The 20,713-nt window shown below is 42.0% G+C and overlaps 2 protein-coding genes across 3 annotated transcripts in view; one reads left to right on the forward strand and one right to left on the reverse strand.

The window, feature by feature from the left end:
* ARHGAP26 (Rho GTPase activating protein 26) overlaps nt 1-20,713 on the reverse strand; it is a 597,030-nt gene that overhangs the window by 552,492 nt on the left and 23,825 nt on the right. Inside the window, exon 1 of one of the 2 annotated variants that reach the window (XM_065554976.1) lies at nt 2,479-2,623. The exons of the other annotated variant lie outside the window; for it this stretch is intronic. The gene's annotated coding sequence lies outside the window, so the exon portion shown is untranslated. Of the gene's footprint in view, nt 1-2,478; nt 2,624-20,713 lie in introns of those variants that run through there. 2 annotated transcript variants of the gene reach the window in all.
* SPRY4 (sprouty RTK signaling antagonist 4) lies at nt 1,674-17,767 on the forward strand. The gene is made up of 2 exons (XM_005302847.5): nt 1,674-1,952; nt 13,834-17,767. Exon 2 carries the CDS (start codon nt 13,883-13,885, stop codon nt 14,780-14,782), a length of 900 nt encoding a protein of 299 aa, XP_005302904.2. The 5' UTR covers nt 1,674-1,952; nt 13,834-13,882; the 3' UTR covers nt 14,783-17,767.

Consider the following 20,713-nt stretch of genomic DNA (forward strand, 5'->3'; position numbering starts at 1 on the left):
TTCCCAGGAAGACATTCATGTGGATGTTCCAAAGTTAGCTTTTGGGTGCCATATGGTACCCCACATGGTAATCACGTGGGTTTGCTATTTACAACTGTCTCAAACAAAGCCGATCAAAGCACACGTGAAGAAAGGTCTTCCAATTATAAGAACTTAATTAACAATTTGTCAGTTTTGAATCCTGAAAAATGGCAAGAGAATCCAGAGAATCCCCATTTCGGAGAAAAGGAAATAAGAGCATTGGCTGATCAGCTGAGGGATTTGTTGAATTCAAGGCTTTTGGAGGAAAAAACATTACTGGTAAACTTAAAAAAACTCGTCCTTGCAGTGGACAGCCTTGCTGCAACACTGACTGCGAAAGAGGATTCAGTGCGATGAACAACATCATTACAGTGAAACGGACTGCACTTACCACTCGTCACGTGGCGGACTTGCTATTCATTTCATGTGTGGGACCTCCTTATACTCAGTGGAATCCCATGCCATATGTGAAATTGTGGCTTGGAAAGGGCCGATGTGCAGCACATTCATCTTGAGGCATGGCACGACAACAGGGAGAGCAGCTGTATGGCCCAATGTGGGAGTTGCTATAAGGATGCTTTGCTCCATCCAGTCCTTCCCATGGATGCCCCTTTCTTGCCCCCGCTGGGCTGGCCCACTCACACCTTCCACGTGCCAGGACTGAGCCGGGGGCTGGGGCAGCTTTGCTGTGGGTAGTGGTTCCCATTGGAGCTGCAGCCCCCACCTGCCACCCCCTATTGCTTGAGTTGCTGCTGCCGCATGCCCCCCAGACCTCCGTCTCCTCCCCTGTCTCCCGGGCAGCTCCCTCCCACAGCCTGGAAGAGAGAACAGCAGCTGCTGAGGCTGGAAGTTTTCCTGGGGACACCATTAAGCAGCAACCCAAAAGCTGGGCACCCACAGATTCACTGGCAGTGCCCAGCCAGACCTTGCCTCTTACAGAAGTTCCTGAGGTGTGAGCAGCAGAAATACTGTCTCCCCTGTCCCCCGACCCCTCAAAAGGGCACCGGTGCCCTCCCCACGGGATAGTAATACATACAGTATGTATGTATATGTGTATGTGCATGAAGGCATCTCTCAGCCAGCCTCCCTGCTCACTGCAAGCTAGAGCCTAGAGGAGAGCCCCTGCTGAGTGGGGGGTGGGGGAGGAACGCAGAGCCTTACTGTCTGCAGCCTGGCTGGAGGAGGAGGAGGGAGGAGACGAGAAACCAAGGTGACAGTGAGTTTTCCCCTTCCACCTGCTTTTATTAGCTCTGGATTTAAGCTGTGCAGCCAAATGCCTATTGTATTTGTTCTGTATATTAGTATTGGAGAGATCCCCGCATCCCGGGGGGCAGAAAAGGACTGCCCCTGCCATGGTCACATACACCCTTCCCCCCGCCCCCCCCAACAACTGTGAATGAAATTAACAAGGATGCCAGAAACCGCTCCTAACCCCGGGGGCACAGGGAACAGCTGAGTTTAAACCTTTCTTATGCAGGGGGCAGGCTTCTCCCTCCCTCAGCCAGTCTCCTTTTCTTACCGCTCCCTACCAGCCAGTACCGGCTTACTTTCACCTCTGAAAAAAACCCAACCCACATCTAGCCTTCGCAACTTGCAACAAGTTCCCTTCCGGCCCCCCATTCATAAAAGAGAGCAGAGCATGCGCCTTGGGGCTTCAGTGCCCACCCATTCATAGAGTTGGGAGGACAAGCATGCGCAGAGGGGGTCCCTTTCCTCCCATTCATAAAATAGCCATTTTCCCAGGCAGCAGTTGTTGCAACATCGAGGCGAAGCAAGGGGAAGCTACTGCTGCTGACAGCACAGCACTTGCAGGTCCTTCTCTGAGACCCATGGTGTTTCGTGCCAGGGATTTGCAGGTCCAGCCCCTTGATCGGTCTCGGATTTAGGATTAACTCGCCTGTTGAGAGATGGTCTTGTCTGAACTGTTTAAAGTAAGTGGGAGATTCATATTTGTGGATATATATAAATAGAAAAATAAATCCCATCCCCCTCTCCCCCCAAGAAAATGTTTGCTGCCTTTCTAGGGGCATTTATCTGTTCCCTTTGCATGACATTGAACACAAACATAAATGCGTATATTATGATTTTTTCTAAAAGTAACACATTATATCTATACACCTATGCTTTATATATAGCTGTCTGGTGTCTCCTGACCTAAAGGGAAATTTGCGTTCTTCCAAGAAAAGAAATATCCTGGTTTCTGCACAATTCACATGTGTTCCCATGATTCGTATTGAAACTCCCTTTCCTGCTTTCCTATTAACATCTGCATTTGGCTTATGCACACGGCCGGCGGCTTTTACCAGATTTGGGTTGGGATTATTTTGGGTTTTTTTTTTTTTAGAATCGCATTAGGCTTCTCTTCTGTTGATGGAGACTCCTTTCCTTCGTCCCCACCCCCTTCCCCTAACGGGTATCCAGGCACAATCCCCCTAGATTTACAAATAAAAACTGTACCTCTTCGTTCCGTGGAGTACGAAAACTGATTTTTATGTATTTCTTCTCTCCAAACCCTCTGTCTTGTTAGTATCAAGTGGCTCCGGAGCTGTCTCCATAATAGGACACTTTAGCGCTCAGCCACTGGAGTGTCAGATCTCTACCGGATGACCTTTGCTCTTTAGCATTTTATTTCATGCAACTGTCCTGCAATTCCGTTTTCCTTTATTTCTTACTCCATCTTTGCTCTATTCCCCACAATCTTCTCTGTATTGCTGTGCGGTTTTGTTGCTACAGTTATAATTTTGCATGGGACTGTAGTTACATGTTTAAAATTGTAGTTAATTAACGAAGATCTGTGCATATAGTCATTTATATTTGCACGTATATTTTCTCCATATATATATATATATATATATATATATATATATATATATATATATATATATATATATATATATATATATGTGTGTGTGTGTATATTATGGAGAAAAATGTCTTGAGTGCCCTTCTCCACCAATTGCGTAGCAAACAGAGACAAGCTAGGGTTATATTTTCTGGTACCAGTCCTGGCGTCACAGTGGAAAGACAAGACAAGACTAGACTAGAAACGATATAGTCTGAAAATTCATTATCAGAAAGGAAATGGAAAAAACAGAGAGGGACATATGCAAGGCACAGACGTCCAAGAGAAGAGCAGGATTGGAAATGCAGACCTTGGAAATGGGAGGGCAAACAGGAATCAGCATTAATCACCAGGGGAATGGACTTCATTCTTTCTTTCTCCTCAACTGATCAGAAGTAATTTATTACAGGGGATGATTTTTCTGCAATATAATCTTTCCAAAAGGGTCTGATTTCTCAATTTAAAAATATTGTATTGTCACACTTTTCTTTTTCTTTTTTAAGAAGGGTAGAGGGGAAAACACTATGGATTCCAGAGTACAGAATAATCTGTCTTTTATTCTTTAAAACGTCTTGAACTTCCCTTGTTCCAAATCATCGTAAAGCATGATATGCTAACAGTCAGTCAGCTTAGAAAATAAATAAATTGAAACCTGAACGTTCAATATTAAGTCAGCCGTCTCTGATTTGGGGGGCTAAAAAATAAAACTGTAATTTGTACACTAAATCACAATTATCTTCATGACTTGCTCCCCCTTCTTAATATAAAAATGAGTGACAGAGGAAGGAGTGGTTGCTTTCAGTTATTGGGAATGTCTCCTTGATAAATGTGCCATATTCCATAGGCTATTTTGTTCTGTTGATAGAAGGGACTCTATTGCTATTGCACAATTAAGGAAACATTTTGAAATCCTGCAGTCCTTCTGAAATCCCCTCTGAGATATGTAAAGATTTGTTCGTCTCCTAAAAGAGCAAAATAAAAGTTGTTTTATCTTTCCCAGACCATGGTGGGAAAATGGTCATTAGTCTTCAATAAAATGGCCCTAATAACCCTTTTCTAGCACTGCAGCAATGTATAGTTCATAATATCTACAGTTTTCCCCATTTTAACATTAAAAAAAAGCAGAAAACTAATCCAACATGTTGACTATACAGCTTTCCAAGTTCATCTCTGGTGTCTAAAGTTGTCTCTCTTTTTAGACAAATAACTGGTCAAATACTGTGGAAGGGGGGTTGTTTTTTGTTTTTCTTAAATTTAAGATCTAATACAATATAATTCCCTCCATTCACTAGAAAGCCCTCTGGTAGCATTCATCATTTAGTATCATTAACTTAACTCTAATTGTGTTCTTTAAATTCAGTGACTTACTTTTGTATGTCAAAATTTATTTTATTTAAAGAATAAAAATAAGAGACTCTATTGCAGATAAACTGTAATCCTCAGAGATCTGAAAATTCTCAGTCCAAATCCTCACTCACACTGCAAGAAAGAGACTGGACAGGGTGCTTCTTGGAAAGTTTACAAGTCTATTTTTTCAGCTTCTCTATTTCAGAGCCATTGGCATGGATTTAATGCCTCATCTTAAAAAGTCAGATTTCCCTTACTAAGTTTTTCGATTCCCCCCCCCTCCTCCCGCCCCTTATTCTTCTCAGTGGAAAAACTGTAACTGTCTTTATACAGGTAAGGCCATTTGTCCAGAAAGGGAATTCAACCCTCTTGTACATATACAAATGAATTACAGAAAAAATAAGCCACAATTTTTCTTTGCTAAAGAACTTAGAGTTTAAATCAACTCAGACAATGAGTTTGAAGCTATAGACATTCTACTCAGACTCACATATCTTCTCTCTTTTTTGATAGGGAGTGTCTCCTTTGACTAGTGTCTAGCTTTCTATGGACACTAAGCTTTATCCTTGTAAAGGATTTTCTGCAGCAAGAAACCAATTTTTCTCCTCCATCTATATCCCCTCTCTGTCTTCTTTCCTTCCAACTAAATCTTCAGAAGACTTCATAGGACCTTTAGATTCCTGCTGGTAATAGCACATCATTTACTACTGTTGGTGTCGCCAGTTAAGAGGTTCTAACCAAAGGCACGGTTAGAATTTCTTCAGATTTCATTCAGCTGTTTATCTCTGTGATTCAGAATGAGTTCAGTTTTTTATGGTCCACTCTTGCCTATTACGCAGTCTTACTTTGGCGTCCTTGCAATTACACAGCAAGCCTGATTCACCATTCTGAATCTTTCCTGTGCTGTCAAATGTGATTTAGAGTATCAACAACGCTTTGCCATTCCTGTCTACTTTGGGCTGCTCTTTGCATGTCCCCCACATTAAGTCCATAAATTTTCCTTCTCAAGTACTGTGCTATAGAAGGATTATTTCAGTTAGCCCCTTTGATGTGGTCCTCCAGCTGCCCAATGGCAGGCCTGTCATGGCAGATGTCCTGACTTCATTCTTAGAAATATCTGGGGACATGTGTTATCATCTTTTCTGGATAATTTTGGATATAAGGAGTTGCTGAGATTTGTCTGAGTTCAGCGTTGCCCTGCCCAAATCAGAATTCACTTTGCATGAGTGGAAATTCTGTAGGTATATCTGACTGGTGTTCTTTCTAGCATGATCTAGTGGTTAGATGATAGGATTGTGAGTCAAAAGATCTGGATTCTATTCCAAGCTCTTTCACTGACCCTACTATATGATTTTGACCAGTCACTTAGTGAAATCTTGACCCCACTGAAGTCAATGGCAAAACTCCCATTGCCTTCAATCAGTTCAGGATTTTCCCTTAACCTCTGTGTGCCAGTTTCCACATACCTACCTCACATGGGTTTGTGATGCTTTATTAATACTTGTGAAACACCATGAAATCTTTGGATGGATGATACTATAGCAAATCAACAATTAGTATTTGTTATGCTAGAAATGTTTGTATAGGTTATGCTCGGAGGTTAAGGAAACAACCTGGGGTTGCATTGTTTTCCACCCCATCCTGTTACCTTCATGCAGTGAAACTTCAGGGCTAAGTATCTGTACCAGAGCAAAGTTCGACAGGGTCTGATTTTTTGCTAGTTCAAAAGGAGCCCTCTGATGCGGTTCAGTAACTCTCCAGTGTTGTGGAATTTAGTTCCAGGTATTTGATATAAACAGCATACAGTACTTCAGCTGGCAGTGAGGGTGGAGCAAACCATGATAGCACCACATTCTAGTGCCACAAAACAGCCCCAGTTTTATGGGAAATAATCAATTTGCCTGAGAGGCATCGACAGAGCTCTCCATGTGACAAGGTGAGTACCAAGACACCATTGAAAGGCATGAGGCTGAAGGCCAAAACCTGTCCCTGAAAAATTGCCTTTATGAAGCATAATCTTAATTAAAAGGGGTAATGTGACCCACCAATCAATACTTGATATGAACAAGCTCTATATTGCATTACTCCTTTGATCCAGCTAGTGATATATTTATTACTGAATAAACTCCAAGCAATGTTTTGGGGGCTCTTCTTTTAGATGGCATTTATTTAAGCATAAGCTCTGATGTTTGCATTTTAATTGCACCTTGCAAAAGCTGCTTGGGCAAAACAAAGATATCTCTGCCCTGGTCCTAGGTGGGTGAGGGGTGAGTACAGAGCATCTGCAAGTTCTTTTGACTTTAATGGGAATTGCATCTTTCAGACTCAAAATACACTTATGTCTCTCAAATACAGCTGATAACACTTTAAGGCCTGATCTTGCAGCCCTTCCTCAAGTGAGATCAGTGGGACTGCTCTCCCCCCTAAGTGGTGCAGAATCAGGCCCTTTGTTAATCCCTCATTTTCAGTATCCTGCTATTACTACATGGTTATAGGGCATTGACTAGATTGCAAAAATATAAATATTAAACAGTTAGGTATTTAACTAATTGTATGAAGATGCATACCTCTCTACTAAGTTAAATAAGTCATTCAAAGTCTGTTCTGTTTTTCAGTAACTAGAAGTTGCCCAGCCCTTACGAAAATCCAAAAGACTGTAATAGATAAACCAGTGGGATTCTAAAGACATTATTTTAAAACCTATAAAATTTAATACAGAATGAGCCTTTCGGTAGGTTTACATAAACCATCCCATAGAGTTCTATAGTAAGTATATAATTTTCTATTAAATTCTGTAGGATAATCCAAAAACTTTATACAAAATATTTCCCACTAAATTCTGTAAGATTTTTTTTTTCCCATAAAGTGAATCCTACAAAACTTCCAAGTTTGAAATGGTACCATAACAACCACTTTGTACCTTTTTAAAAAATTATTTGCAAACATTTTAGGAAACTATTATGCAGCAAAATAGTACTTTGGATATTTAAAAGAGGAAGTGGTGAAAAGGGATCACAACAACTGCAGTCAATTTAATGGAATTAACCACAAAGCTAATTCCTATAAAGGGTTGTATATTCTTTTTATATCAAATGTTGCAGACCTGTGATATGGTCACTCCTAGTTCTTGAATGGGAAAAAAAGATAAATCTTCTCTAAATAGTTGTTTGTTCTTGACTTCTCAGTTTCAAAAGAGTTTCAGTTGACTTACTGGAATAACTTTAATTTTAAACATAAAACCAATTTGAGAACATCTGTGAGATTTCCCTTCTCTTGTCTGGCTTCAGAAAACTGCCTGTATAGTCAGACCTGGTGAATTTGTGCCTGGCTTACCAATAGCAAGTCTGAATTTACTAATGATTTAAGTGTTAACTATTTTATGTGCATGTTGTGGGTATGTTATTCTTTAATCCATATTAAAACAAAATTTGCATCCAGAATTATATCAGTGCTTTGAGAGATGGTATTTGTTGCATACACCCATACATCACATGTGCTTAAAGGCATGCATATGCTTAAATAACTTGCATGAATCAGGGCTGAAAGGCAGCACCGTTAACTTAAAAAAAGAAAGTCAGTAGGACCTTTAAGGTACCACTCTCTCTGAGAGCTGACTATACAGTAAGTAGTCTATATAGTGAGCTAAGTTTTACTTGGTACTGTAAAATTTTTGCTTAAATTATTTGACTGCTAGTTAAGTGGCTCATCACCAAGCATCTTTGTTTGATGGGCCTTACCTCACCGTTCTTAAATTCAAGTTTGTAACTTTTGGTGGATTTTATTTTCTGGATTTTATTGATTTAAAGAGTTGAAAGAAAATTGGTTTCTAAAATCTATGGCCTTTCTGTTTTTGTACTAATTCTTTTACACAAACCAATAAACTTGATTATGCATTCTTGCCTGAATATTGGTTTGAATGTTATCTGCGAGGGACCTATGAAAGCTGCAAGTTGTTTCATCCGTCTAAACAACTAAAAGCAGAGGGAGATTCCTCCCTCTCCTTTTTATGACCTCATTCATCCCTTCCTTGCAGATTCAATGCAGGGCACCTATGAAACTGCATATCATTCTCTGCAGTGGCTCTTCAAACAACACATCATGTTAGAATGCATTTGTATGAACAGAATGAAGGAATTTAAGTGAATTCGGTATTTGGGGCATTTGAGTGATGCCCACGCGACAACCCTGGAAACGGAAATCTCTCTTCACAATCCAGTGGTAGCACAAACAGCTGTCAGGTCCTTTCCACTGTGCTTCAACTGGTCTATCCTAAACAACAGAAGAGTTCCCTTTCTCGTCAAAAGATCCTTTTCCAGCTGATTCTAGCAATTCTTATTTCCCACCTTTCTTTAACCAGGACGGCTTTGGGAGCCAGAACCAGACACATCCGCTCAGAAAAGCGCAGGTTGAGACGCTTCCTCTGTTGAGAGCTACTTTAGATACAGTGACCATTTTCATGCTGGGTCAAGTCCTGTATCTGAGCTTGGGCTCACAACCCAATGTTGATTTGCTGTGCTAAGGCATTGCTGCTACCTTACAGGTAGTTTGGATGAAATATTAATGTAAAATCCTTCTACCCCTCTCCTGTGGCTGTCAGAATCCAATCTCTAAATATGGACTAGAACTTGAGTGTCCAGGGCATCTACCCTTCTTCTAAACATTCAGCCTGCAAGAAACTTGTCATCAGCAGTGCGCTTCAGATGACCATTCTGAGGTCTGTTTCTATCATGGGACCCAAGTACTAAAGATAAAAGGGGATGAAGCTTGGGGGAGAATGTCAGTTCCCAGTGCTCAGCCCAGCTGTTCAGGCTGTATCCTGGAGAAAGGCTGAGTGAGCAATCACAAAAAGACAAGTTGTTGCATCATACAATGTACTTATGCTTCAGGCTATTTTTGTAAGAGTAATAAAGTCTTAGCCAAACTGGGGTCTTGTATTGCTACTAAACCCTGGTGCGGAATAGGGAGAAGAAATTTAATTTGAACAGCAACAATGGTAGTATGTGGATATTCTAAAGAGAGGCAGTGTGTCTCTAAAGCACTGTATTGGGAGTTGGGAAATCTGAGTTTTTCCACTTAACTTCTCCATGTCTCAGTTTCCCCACCTGTAAAATGGGAGTAATGATACTTCCCTACCTTTGGCCAAGTAATTGAGATAATTTCATGAAAAGTGCTAAGTTTGATTTTCAACCTTGACTGTCTTAAAGTCCATTTGGGTGGGGGTTTTGTTGGAGGTTGGGAGGGTTTAAGTCCAGGAAATAAAGCTGGTTTTCTGACCAGCATTAATTATCCCAATTAAAACCACCTGCTAATGTCTGTCTGCATATGAACGATTACAGAGAGTATAACAGTTGCCGGACATGGCTACAGTCTCTGTACGATCTGTGTCTAACTCAGTGGAATATGCAAGCTATTCCTACTAATTCCATGCAGCTAACTCTGTATTTGCATGGCCCTTCAGATAAATAAAAAGATGTAGTTCAGTCTCAATTTCCCTTGTAAACATTGTGGTGTTTGCCTGACAGCTGCCTTTTATCACAGAGATGGCTGCTGTTCATAGATTCATAGATTCTAGGACTGGAAGGGACCTCGAGAGGTCATCAAGTCCAGTCCCCTGCCTGCATGGCAGGACCAAATACTGTCTAGACCATCCCTGATAGACATTTATCTAACCTACTCTTAAATATCTCCAGAGATGGAGATTCCACAAACTCCCTAGGCAATTTATTCCAGTGTTTAACCACCCTGACAGTTAGGAACTTTTTCCTAATGTCCAACCTAGACATCCCTTGCTGCAGTTTAAGCCCATTGCTTCTTGTTCTATCCTTAGAGGCTAAGGTGAACAAGTTTTCCCCCTCCTCCTTATGACACCCTTTTAGATACCTGAAAACTGCTATCATGTCCCCTCTGTCTTCTCTTTTCCAAACTAAACAAACCCAATTATTTCAGGTCATGTTCTCAAGACCTTTAATCATTCTTGTTACTCTTCTCAGGACCCGTTCGTTGATGCAGTCTGCACACACATGCATTGAATTCAGTGGTGCAGGAGCAGACCTGTAATTTGCAACGTTAAACTAAATACTGTTAGCCCAGGCAGGTACATTAGACACTACCCTATAGGACAAATGTTCTGTCCATCACATATATTGGTGCACAATATGCCTTAAATGATGATTTTTCAGCCCAATTTAGACCTGCTCCCTATGAGCACAACTCCACTGATTTCATTAGAGTACAGCTGGGGTTCAGTTAGACCCCCAACTGATATTTGGAAGGTACAGGTCTATATGCTCTATTTTAATAATAATAAAAAAAATCTGTAATGGAAAAAATAATTGGTACAGAGATAAAGGGCAAAAGACAGGACTGTTTCAATATGGTGCAGTATTCCACCATTTTATACAGCTCCAGCTACATCTATACCAACATTAGTCATGTTGAGTGCACACCTTTCCAGCTGAAATAGCTGCATCTCTATCCTCTAAGCTTTTTAAAAAGTAGGTTCTTGTGAAATACAACTGTCTTCCTTTAAATGCATAATCTCTGGCTGACAAATTCAGTGGTTAACACTTTGTATAATACTGAACTCTAAGCTTTAGTAAGTACTTTCTATACTGTGGCACTGAACTCTAGGCAGATGAAATATACATTTCCCCCTTCCCCCATAAGCCCTACTTATTGGAAATCATTGCCTAATTTTTTTCAAAGACAATATTTCCTAAAAGCATCTCATGTAGTTAGGAAATAAGTGCTTTCAAAACTTTTCTGCTTGTAGTTCCAAGATGTGAGAGCTGAGAGCAGTGAACAGTTCTGATTTTTAAGGAACAAATTCTCAATTGATTTTGAACGGAATTTTTGTTTTGTTTTTGGTGAATGACTGAGGAGGAAGAGTAACTAGAGAACTATTAAATGGCAAATGACACTGGCTTAAAGACTAAGCCACCCTAAGTAGCTTCATTATTCCTTCTAGATAAAGCATTTGTCCCATTTCTTGTCTTGTGTGCAGACTCTCTCAAGCAAAGCAACCAGCACTGTGCTAATGCAGCAGAAAAGGAATATACTGTACTGACCACAGATTGATATTCCAGAGTCCAGTTTCACTGCATGAGCCCTATCCTGCAAGATGCTGGGCGCCTTTTGTGAGGTGCTGAGCTACTTCACCTCCTATTGATTTTACTATGATTTGAGGGTGTTCAGCACCTCTCAGGATCAGCTCCCAAGTGCTCAATCAAGCGAATAAGTTATTCTAATAATGGGCTCTAGTCATTTTAAAGCAGATATCCCCCCCTCCCCATCTAAAAAACATTAGGTTGATGCAGGGAGGTGGCAGGGTTGTTTGTTTTGGGGTTTTTTGTACAATATTTTTCATTCAATTAATTAAACTAGTGGAAAATGATTTAACAGCCAAGCTACACAGGATAGTGCGTGTATGTTACATACACACACACAAAGTTCTAGGACAGGAGTTTGGGTGGCTCTTCCAGTTTAATGCACGCTTTCCATACGTACAACTTTTATGGATAAATCAGTCCCCACTGCCAGACCTTCTGTTGTAAAATCCAAGTCTTGTCACACATTTCTAAAACTTAAAATAAAAATCTTGACCAGCTCACTACTTCCTTTTAGATTCCAAAAGGCCCCTTCTCCCTTAGCTTACTCTGAAGTTTTACTTGCTGCTGCTTTAAACTGATCCCGAACATAATTCATAAATATAAAGGTCACTCAGCGAGGAAATGGCCCATCAACTAGAAAACAATGTGCATTTTCCAAATTTGAAGCAAGTAGTTTCCGTTCTTTGATTTAAGTTTAGTTACTTCCTGTGGTTTCATGTCCTACACTGCAGTCGAATCTTTGGATTGGCTCCAGTATAAATTGCACTCTTTCAATGAAATTAGAAACTATAGCAATAGATGGTTGAGCTGGTCTAGCTAGTAATCAGCATTTAGGCTAAATATTATTCTGCTTCATGTTTGATGGAGATAACCTAATTAGTTGGGTGATGGGATCTCTGATCAGATTTTCAGTAGTCTCACTGAAGCGAGCTTTACCTGTAATTTGCACCGATCCCTTAGAGGGCTGTGCTGCTAGGGAAAGGCTATATATCCTCCTTATTTATATTCCCCACAATGGGGATGAAAGAAGTAGAAAACCTGTTCTTTTTAGGCCAATATCTGTCTGAAGGAGGGCAGTTTGTTGAGACCATCTGTTGAGACAGACACTGGGGAGCTTTGCAAAGGATACCCGGGTTGCAGAACCTAAGTGTATGGGTCCCACCTTTTCCCACTCCCCTGCTCCAAACTCCTGCCATTCAAGTTCCCCAAGGGAGCAGAGGAATTGGGGGAGGGGGGGGGGAGGGAAAGGGGCAGGAATAGTTCGAGTTCACAGGGGAGGAAGATAGATTATTATGTTCAGAACAGCTGCTGTGGGTGTTGGAGATGTCCTGTTAAACTGGGGAGTCGGTGAGGAATTGTAAGATGCCCCAACCAGGGCCAAGATAAAGGGGGGGGGGTCATATGAACCCTTTAGGGCACCGGGTTCTCTGGGAGGGCTTTTAACCAAGAAGAAGCAGCTGATTCGCCAAGCCATGCAGCACAGGCACGTGAGCAGTAAAAAGCACTCTGGCATTTCATCTTGCACTTAGTGGGGTGAGGTTCCCAGTGTCTACCAGTTTAGCAGGATTGTCGGAACTGGCTGTAGCATTATCCTTCAAGTCTGTGTAACAAGGCCTGCCAAGTGAACTCTGCACGGTTGGACTTCCTTGGGTTTGAGGTGCGGTGGGCTAGGGGAGAGACTTTCAGTGGCATTCTCCCCTAGAACCCCACAGCGACTCGCTGTGAGAAGAATGGTCTGCCAGGGTCATTGTTAACTTGAATGAACTTCTGCTCTCTGCACAGGGGAGGGAAGAGGGGTTAGACTAGACATGGGCAGAGGCAGGCAGGGGTATACCAAGCAGGGTCTGGGACTCCATATGGATGCCTCAGCCCTCCCAGGATGTCATGAGTGAAGAGGGATGGGGTAGGTCTGTGGATTAGGATGACAACCTCCCCCCCCCCCCCCATAACAACTCCCCTGATGGTCAAATGCTATCCCTCTGAGCCCATGGGGAGACAAACTCTACGCTGCCTCACTTAGGGGCTTAATTCGGGCCTGAGACTTTGTGCTACTGGGAGTGAGTATACTAAAGCAGTACTTCCCAAACTTTAGCCATTGCTCATAGTCATGTCTGTTGGAGACCCAGGGAGGTGACAACGTAACATTCCGAGAAGCCAAAGAATATTTTAATACAGGCTGATCACTCTAAGCCATCAAGCTCAACTTCCTTCCTTCCTCCTGCATTGCCTCCCCAGCAGTCAGCGAGAGAGAAAGGGCTACTAAAGCCCAAGATATCGTTACATGTAGCAATGACTGGGAGCACTCTGCTAGGCCTAGGTTAGTGAGAGCAAACCAGTGCTAGTACGAATCCCGGCTTTACACAAGAGCAGACGCTTTATCTCCACTTGAGGTGTGTTTGGCTCATAATCACTTCAGCGCAATAGCTGCTAGAGCAATGAGCCCTCCTTGGACTGGGAATAGTGACAATGTGAGTTAATTTGGGAACCATTCCTCTTGTCCCTTCTCTTTTTCAGGACACTTAAAGCAGTTTTTTCCCCCCCAGTGGTAAGGACACTCTGACCAATGGAACCCCGGATTCCCCACAACATAACTGTGGTCCCAAACTCCGTCATGGGACAGCCGTTACTGGACAGTCGGATCCCCTATGGGAGGCTGCAGCATCCGCTCACCATCCTGCCTATTGACCAGATGAAGACTACTCACATTGAGAATGACTACACCGACAATCCCAGCCTCGCCCAGGTGGCAGCACAGAAGCGCCCCCGAGGCCACCATGAACCCGCGCTGATCAGCCAGCACCTGCAGAGATGTGAGCAGGATGTCACCCACCCCTGGATCTCTTTCAGTGGGCGGCCCAGCTCCATCAGCAGCAGCAGCAGCACGTCTTCTGACCAAAGGCTCTTGGATCACATGGCGCCGGCCCCCGTGGTGGATCAGTCCTCCCCGAGAGCAGTCCGGATACAGCCCAAGGTGATTAATTGCAAACCCATGGATCTGAAGGGACCCATGTCTCAGGAGCTTGACAAGCACTTTTTACTGTGTGAAGCCTGTGGGAAATGCAAGTGCAAGGAGTGTGCCTTGCCGAGGACTTTGCCTTCTTGCTGGGTATGCAACCAGGAGTGTCTCTGCTCCGCACAGAACCTGGTCAATTACTCCACGTGCATGTGTCTGGTGAAGGGAGTCTTCTACCACTGCACTAATGAGGATGACGAGGGTTCCTGTGCAGACCACCCCTGCTCCTGCTCCCAATCGAACTGCTGTGCCCGCTGGTCTTTCATGGGTGCCCTCTCTCTGGTCTTGCCTTGCTTGCTGTGCTACCTGCCAGCCACTGGCTGCGTGAAACTATCCCAGAGATGCTATGACCAAGTGAGCCGGCCCGGATGTAGATGTAAAAACACAAACAGTGTCATCTGCAAGGTGGCACTGGATGGCAAAGCAAGCAGGCCAGAAAAGCCTTTCTGACCATTTTGGTGGGGGGAGGGTGGGCAGGGGGGTATGAGAAAGGTGGAAGAGACACCAAAGGGGAGGTTATAATCTGTGTTCTGAGGATAACATGTGTTAGCCTTTTGCCATCAACAGAGAAAGCCGAAGTAACTATTTCCTTAAACTGAAGCACTTTGGGTTATTCAGGGTTTTGGAATTGATTATCTAAAGTTAAACAGAGGGGGGCCAATGGAGGAGGATTCTTAATACTTTACAGAGCCCAGGCCGAAAATCAACATAGACCACAGAGTACAGCTGCTTAAAAAGTCTTTTCACCATCTGGTTCATAGTGCTGGCTGCTCGCTGTGCCTACATTCAGCAAGAATAATTAACTATTAGCTTGGCAGGCACATCAGCAGAAGCAATATTCATTTTCATTCACAAAAGAATAGTGGATTCAGAGTAGGGTGGGTTTTCTTCCTTTTTCAACTCTGATTTGTGACCAGCAGCCTGTTGAAGGTAAAGGGTTAACCGTTTTCTCTCCACTTGACTATTAAAAGGGCCAGTTGAGTACAAAGTAAATGTTTTCCCAAAGCTTTTTCCTTCCCCCTTCCAGAACAGATTTTGAAGCAGAAATAACTTTTTTTCAAATCACTTTCTATAACTGTCATTGCCATGTAGGTATATTTCTATTCCTACCCCACCCGTCACGTTCCCCTTTTGATGCCGATTTTATTTTCTGACAGAGGTAGTGATATGGAACCTCTCTCCCCCTCACCTCGCCCCAATAAGAGGACTATGGGCATAATGTGTTCTTCCCGACTCCCCTCCCCCATGTCAATTTCTTTTGAAATTGTACTTTGTCACTTTGCTAGTGAGCCTAAGTCTGTAGCCTCAGATGTCACATTTAGTAGATTTTTTTAAATGTATTATTACATCAATAGTAGATCTTTTTTCAAGGGGCTTTGAATTAATCTGACTTCTGTAGTGTGATTTCTTGCTCAGCAAATGCTGACGCAAAAGTCCCATGAAGCTGAGAAATTTGATTTCCCCTCCACCCCCCCTCCTTTCTCAAACTGTAGTAGCAAGGTCAAGAAAAACTGAGCACAATACACATGTACATATTTTTTTTTAAATGGATATCAATCCAATACCTGTTCTCATGGAACAAGCTCTTCAGATCTACTTTGCTGATAATATTAAGGACGCTTTTTTTTTGGCAGAATGACATTTGCTTGAAGTATTTTTTTTTCCCTTCATTTCTATTGCTACTGCTCAACTTTTGCCTTTCCTGTATAATAGTGTGTCTTTGTAAAGTGTAAATAGAGAAATGAAAAAGTGTCTATTTTAGTGTTAATGAGTACTGGGGGAAGTCAAGGGTGCATCTTTATAGAACCTTGCCCTTGGTTTTCAGTAGCTGACGATCATAGGCTTTGTCTGTGCACTCGTACAAGGGCCAACTCTGCACTTCCTTATGCTGCAGTAACCCCTTTCTCTTGACAACTGCAAGGTGCTAAACAAAAAACTTTGTCCTAACATGCAACAAATCAAATAGATAGGTACTTGTTGCATGCTGAAAGCTGATCTAATCTGTGTGTGTGTATATATATTTTTTAATTAGAGGAAATGGACTCCGTAAATGCACAGCAATGACCGAGAAATGCCATCTTTAATTAGATAAGCAATAGGCAAAGCTTATGTAGCATTTTCCAGAAATCACATTTGTTTGGTTGTGATACAATTGCTGTTTTTTTGTTGTGTTTTTTTTTCAAAATGTACTGATTGGAGCTTTTTTGTATTTTATTTTTTACTTAATTCATTTACGAGCGGGTTACTTTTTTTTAAGTTTAATTGTAGATATTTATTATAAGTGGGGGATTGTTTTTTAAAAAAACTTCCTTTTTTATATTTATAGCATTGGCTGGCTTGTTTATGGTAAATCATAGAAAAGGGATACTGCATCTATGTTACCAGATACTGATTCCTGTAGCTTACCCTCACCAGGAAGATACTGTGTGTGCAGTGAAGGGGTTTGTATGTTTAATCTTGCACAAATCAGAGGGAACCTTGCGAAGAAAAAGAAAAGAACCCCGAAGTGGTTGAACTGCTGGTTGAATGTATAAGGCATTGCTATTTAATGGAATGATCTATCATTTTCTTAAAGTATAAATGGGCTAAAAGATGCAGCAACAAGCACAGAGATCTAGGTCCGCTATCTTCCACCTTGAACATATGCAGCGTCCAAATGGCCGCTATCTAGACATTTTCTGTTTACCCCAGGCCCTAGCTTAGTGCAACAGAGTATCCTAGTGCAAATTTGCAGTAGAAATTCTGTTGGCTGGCTGCATGTTACTGCAAGCAAATGTAACATTTGAATGGTCTCCACTGTGCCACTCCACACTTGTGCGCACACACACACACACACACATATACACACACAGCAATTCCATATTCTTACATTCTCTTCTAATGAAGAGGACCTCCAGCAACTTTTACTTTCATTGTACATAGTTGTAAACACCTATTTCTTTGTTGGTTTCTTCTAATATATAAATTCTGCTGTAATGTACGCTGAACCCATGCTGGAAGACTGTAAAGCATTAGTGGATGTGTTAGTGCAGTGGTAAATGTAGCAGAATGAAGCTCCTTGTATTCTTCCAGTCAACTTTGGTGTAGCAATCAGTCGGCATGTTTCACCAGCTCTTTGCCTGAGGCATAGCAACAAAGTTGTTGAGCTTCTTGCACAGCATTCAAAAGATTCTGGGTTAGACCAGGCGAGAGGAGCCTTGACAATATGACACTATTCCTTTAGATGCCTTTGGCTGCTGTGCTGAAGGAGGGTATTTTTCCAGCCAAAAACTAGTTTCCCCTTTTTCCTCCAATCCCCCCCCTCACTTTTAAGGGACATACTCCCACTTGGATCTCATGCCACTCCCGAGACATAAAGCATACAGGGACATTCTAATACGCCATCTAAAACTGGGTTAGGCTAGAACCACACCTAGTTTGCATAAAATAAGCTGCCTTCCTCTCATGCAGAGACAACAGATCCTGACATGCAACATGGTCTGTCATCCCTGCAAGCTACCCCTCTCTCTTAGGCCATGTCTATACTACAGGGACTCCAGCAGAATAGCTATGACACCACTGCTATGCCAGCATAACCCCCAAGTGTACATGCAGCCTATAGTGATGGAAGGGATTTTTCCCATTGGTTTAGGAACATCACCTCCCCAAGTGATGGTAGCTAGGTTGCGAGAAGCATTCTTCTATCCACCCTACCTGTGTCTACTTAGGGGGATTAGATCAGCATAGTTACAGGACTCGGGCATGGCTGTTTTACACACCCTTGAGCACCATAGCTATATAAACCTAAGTATAGACCAGGAGAATGACTGCTGGCTAGGCCATATAAGTATGAACTCTATTTAACAATCCCTCGGGCTACTCTCTGGTCATGTTGGCACAGTGCCAGAGGGAGCTGGCGCCTATCCTCATGAACACAAATGGGAGTAGGGCGCCTGCTGAGAGGACTTGCCCATTTTGTGCATCCTAGAAGAGTTTTTATAGTTTGCCTCTTCTGTGTACCCACTGCAGGGGAAGCAAAAGTATTCCCTCAGAGGCATGCTATGGTGTGAACAGAACAGTGCTGTAAAAGGAGAAAGGGGATGGGATTTGGCACGACACTTAAGTTTTACTGTCTTTTGGAAGCGGTTTCTCATTGCTTTTAGTAAACTAAAATCTCTAGTTTATTTCCTCAGTTTCTGTCTCTTGCAGCGCTGGGAATTTTTTCTTTCTTTCATGGTAAGAAAAGCTGTTCAAGGATTCCCTCCCCTACCTACCAACCAACCAATCTCTCTCTCTCTCTCACACACACACACACACACACACACACACACACTTACTACAGAAGGTTTCCTTTGTATAGAATATTTATTTTGAAGCTCTATTTTAATAGTATTTATTTTAGAAAGTCTACTATTGTAAGAGTTCTTCTGTTTGTGAAGAAAAACAAGTTAAAACTGAATGTACTGATTTAGAAATATATATATAAAAATATATATTGTTAAATATACAAGTGACTGTTTGTGGTTTCTTTAAAAAGGGTGGTTGTTTTTTTAGCATTTACTCTAGAAATATGAGCATGGTCCAGCAGTTTGATACCATGTAGGACTGGAATGTGCAAGTACTTCTAGAACCTGAATTGCATCAATCATAACAGCTCACATCTCCCTCATGGGCATCAGTTCATAGACTCAGCAAGGTCTTTAGGAGGTAAGCAGCAGATGATTGAACATTTAGATCCGAATCTACTACAGTTAATGATCTTGCTTTCTGGCTGGGAGCCTGAAACTGTGACAGTGCAAAGCTCAAGTAGAATCCTGATCCAAAAGTATCCAGAGGCTGAAATAAAGTTAAAGCCGCCAAGCCTTTTTTCCCCCCCACTCTAGCTCAAAAAACCCCCAAACAAACCCAGCCACATGAATGAACACACAACACACTTCTATATTTGGTCACTATGTCACCACAAAGATCTCGGAAGAGAATTCTGAAAGCTTAAAACAGACAAGCGAGTGGACAATCCAAACTTTTTTGAATTCGACTTCCTCTGGTCTCCCCTTTTGTTTATTTAGCTTAGCTTGTTCAACCCTCCCTCATTTTTACACACAAATGAAGCTGAGGCAATGTACTACAATGATAAGACAACCCTCTGTCAGACTACTTTTTATTATTGAAATTGCTTTCTATGTCTAAGGCCTTGGCTACACTTACCGGCAAGTTCGACGGCTGGAAATCGAACTTCTGGGTTCGACTTATCGCGTCTAGTCTGGACGCGATAAGTCGAACCCGGAAGTGCTCGCCGTCGACTGCGGTACTCCAGCTCGCCGAGAGGAGTACCGCGGAGTCGACGGGGGAGCCTGCCTGCCGAGTGTGGACCAAGGTAAGTTTGAACTAATTCGAAATAAGGTACTTCGAACTTCAGCTACGTTATTCACGTAGCTGAAGTTGCGTACCTTAGTTCGAATTAGGGGGGGTAGTGTAGACCAAGCCTAAGTTGAGTTCAATTAATGCCTCATCCTTCTAAAACTTTTTTAAGCTCTAGGGAACATCCTACATGCCCATTCCCTAATCTTCCTTTATTAAAGGAAGTGTTTAGCTCACCTTCAAACAATAAGATGGCAAAATTTGCAGATGATACAAAACTACTAAAGAGAGTTAAGACCCAGGCAGACTGCAAAGAGCTACAAAAGGATCTCTCAAAACTGGGTGACTGGGCAACAAAATGGCAGATGAAATTCAATGTTGATAAATGCAAAGTAATGCACATTGGAAAACAATCCCAACTATACATATAGAATGATGGGATCTAAATTAGCTGTTACCACTCAAGAAAGAGATCTTGGAGTCATTGTGGATAGTTCTCTGAAAACATCCACTCAATGTGCAGCGGCAGTCAAAAAAGCAAACAAACAATGTTGGGAATCATTAAGGGAGGGATAGATAATAAAACAGAAAATATTATATTGCCTCTATATAAATCCATAGTATGCCCACATCTTGAATACTGCATACAGATGTGGTCACCCCATCTCAAAAAAGATATATTGGAATTGGAAAAGGTTCAGAAAAGGGCAACAAAAAATTATTACAGCTGCCATATGAGGAGAGATTAATAAGATTGGGATGTTTCAGCTTGGAAAAAAGATGACTAGGGGGGGATATGATAAAGGTCTATAAAATCATGACTAGTGTGGAAAAAATAAATAAGGAAGTGTTATTTACTCCTTCACATAACACAAGAACAAGGAGTCACCTAATGAAATCAATAAGCGGCAGGTTTAAAACAAGCAAAAGGAAGTATTTCTTCACACAATGCACAGTCAACCCGTGGAACTCCTTGCCAAAGGATGTTGTGAAGGCCAAGACTATAACAGGGTTCAAAAAAGAACTAGATTAATTCATGGAGGA

Source organism: Chrysemys picta, chromosome 8, assembly GCF_011386835.1.
Source record: "Chrysemys picta bellii isolate R12L10 chromosome 8, ASM1138683v2, whole genome shotgun sequence".
Lineage (NCBI taxonomy): Eukaryota > Metazoa > Chordata > Testudines > Emydidae > Chrysemys > Chrysemys picta.

Bases quoted from the DNA above. Each gene is read 5' to 3' on its own strand.
- SPRY4 (XM_005302847.5), top strand. From the start codon at position 13,883: ATGGAACCCCGGATTCCCCACAACATAACTGTGGTCCCAAACTCCGTC.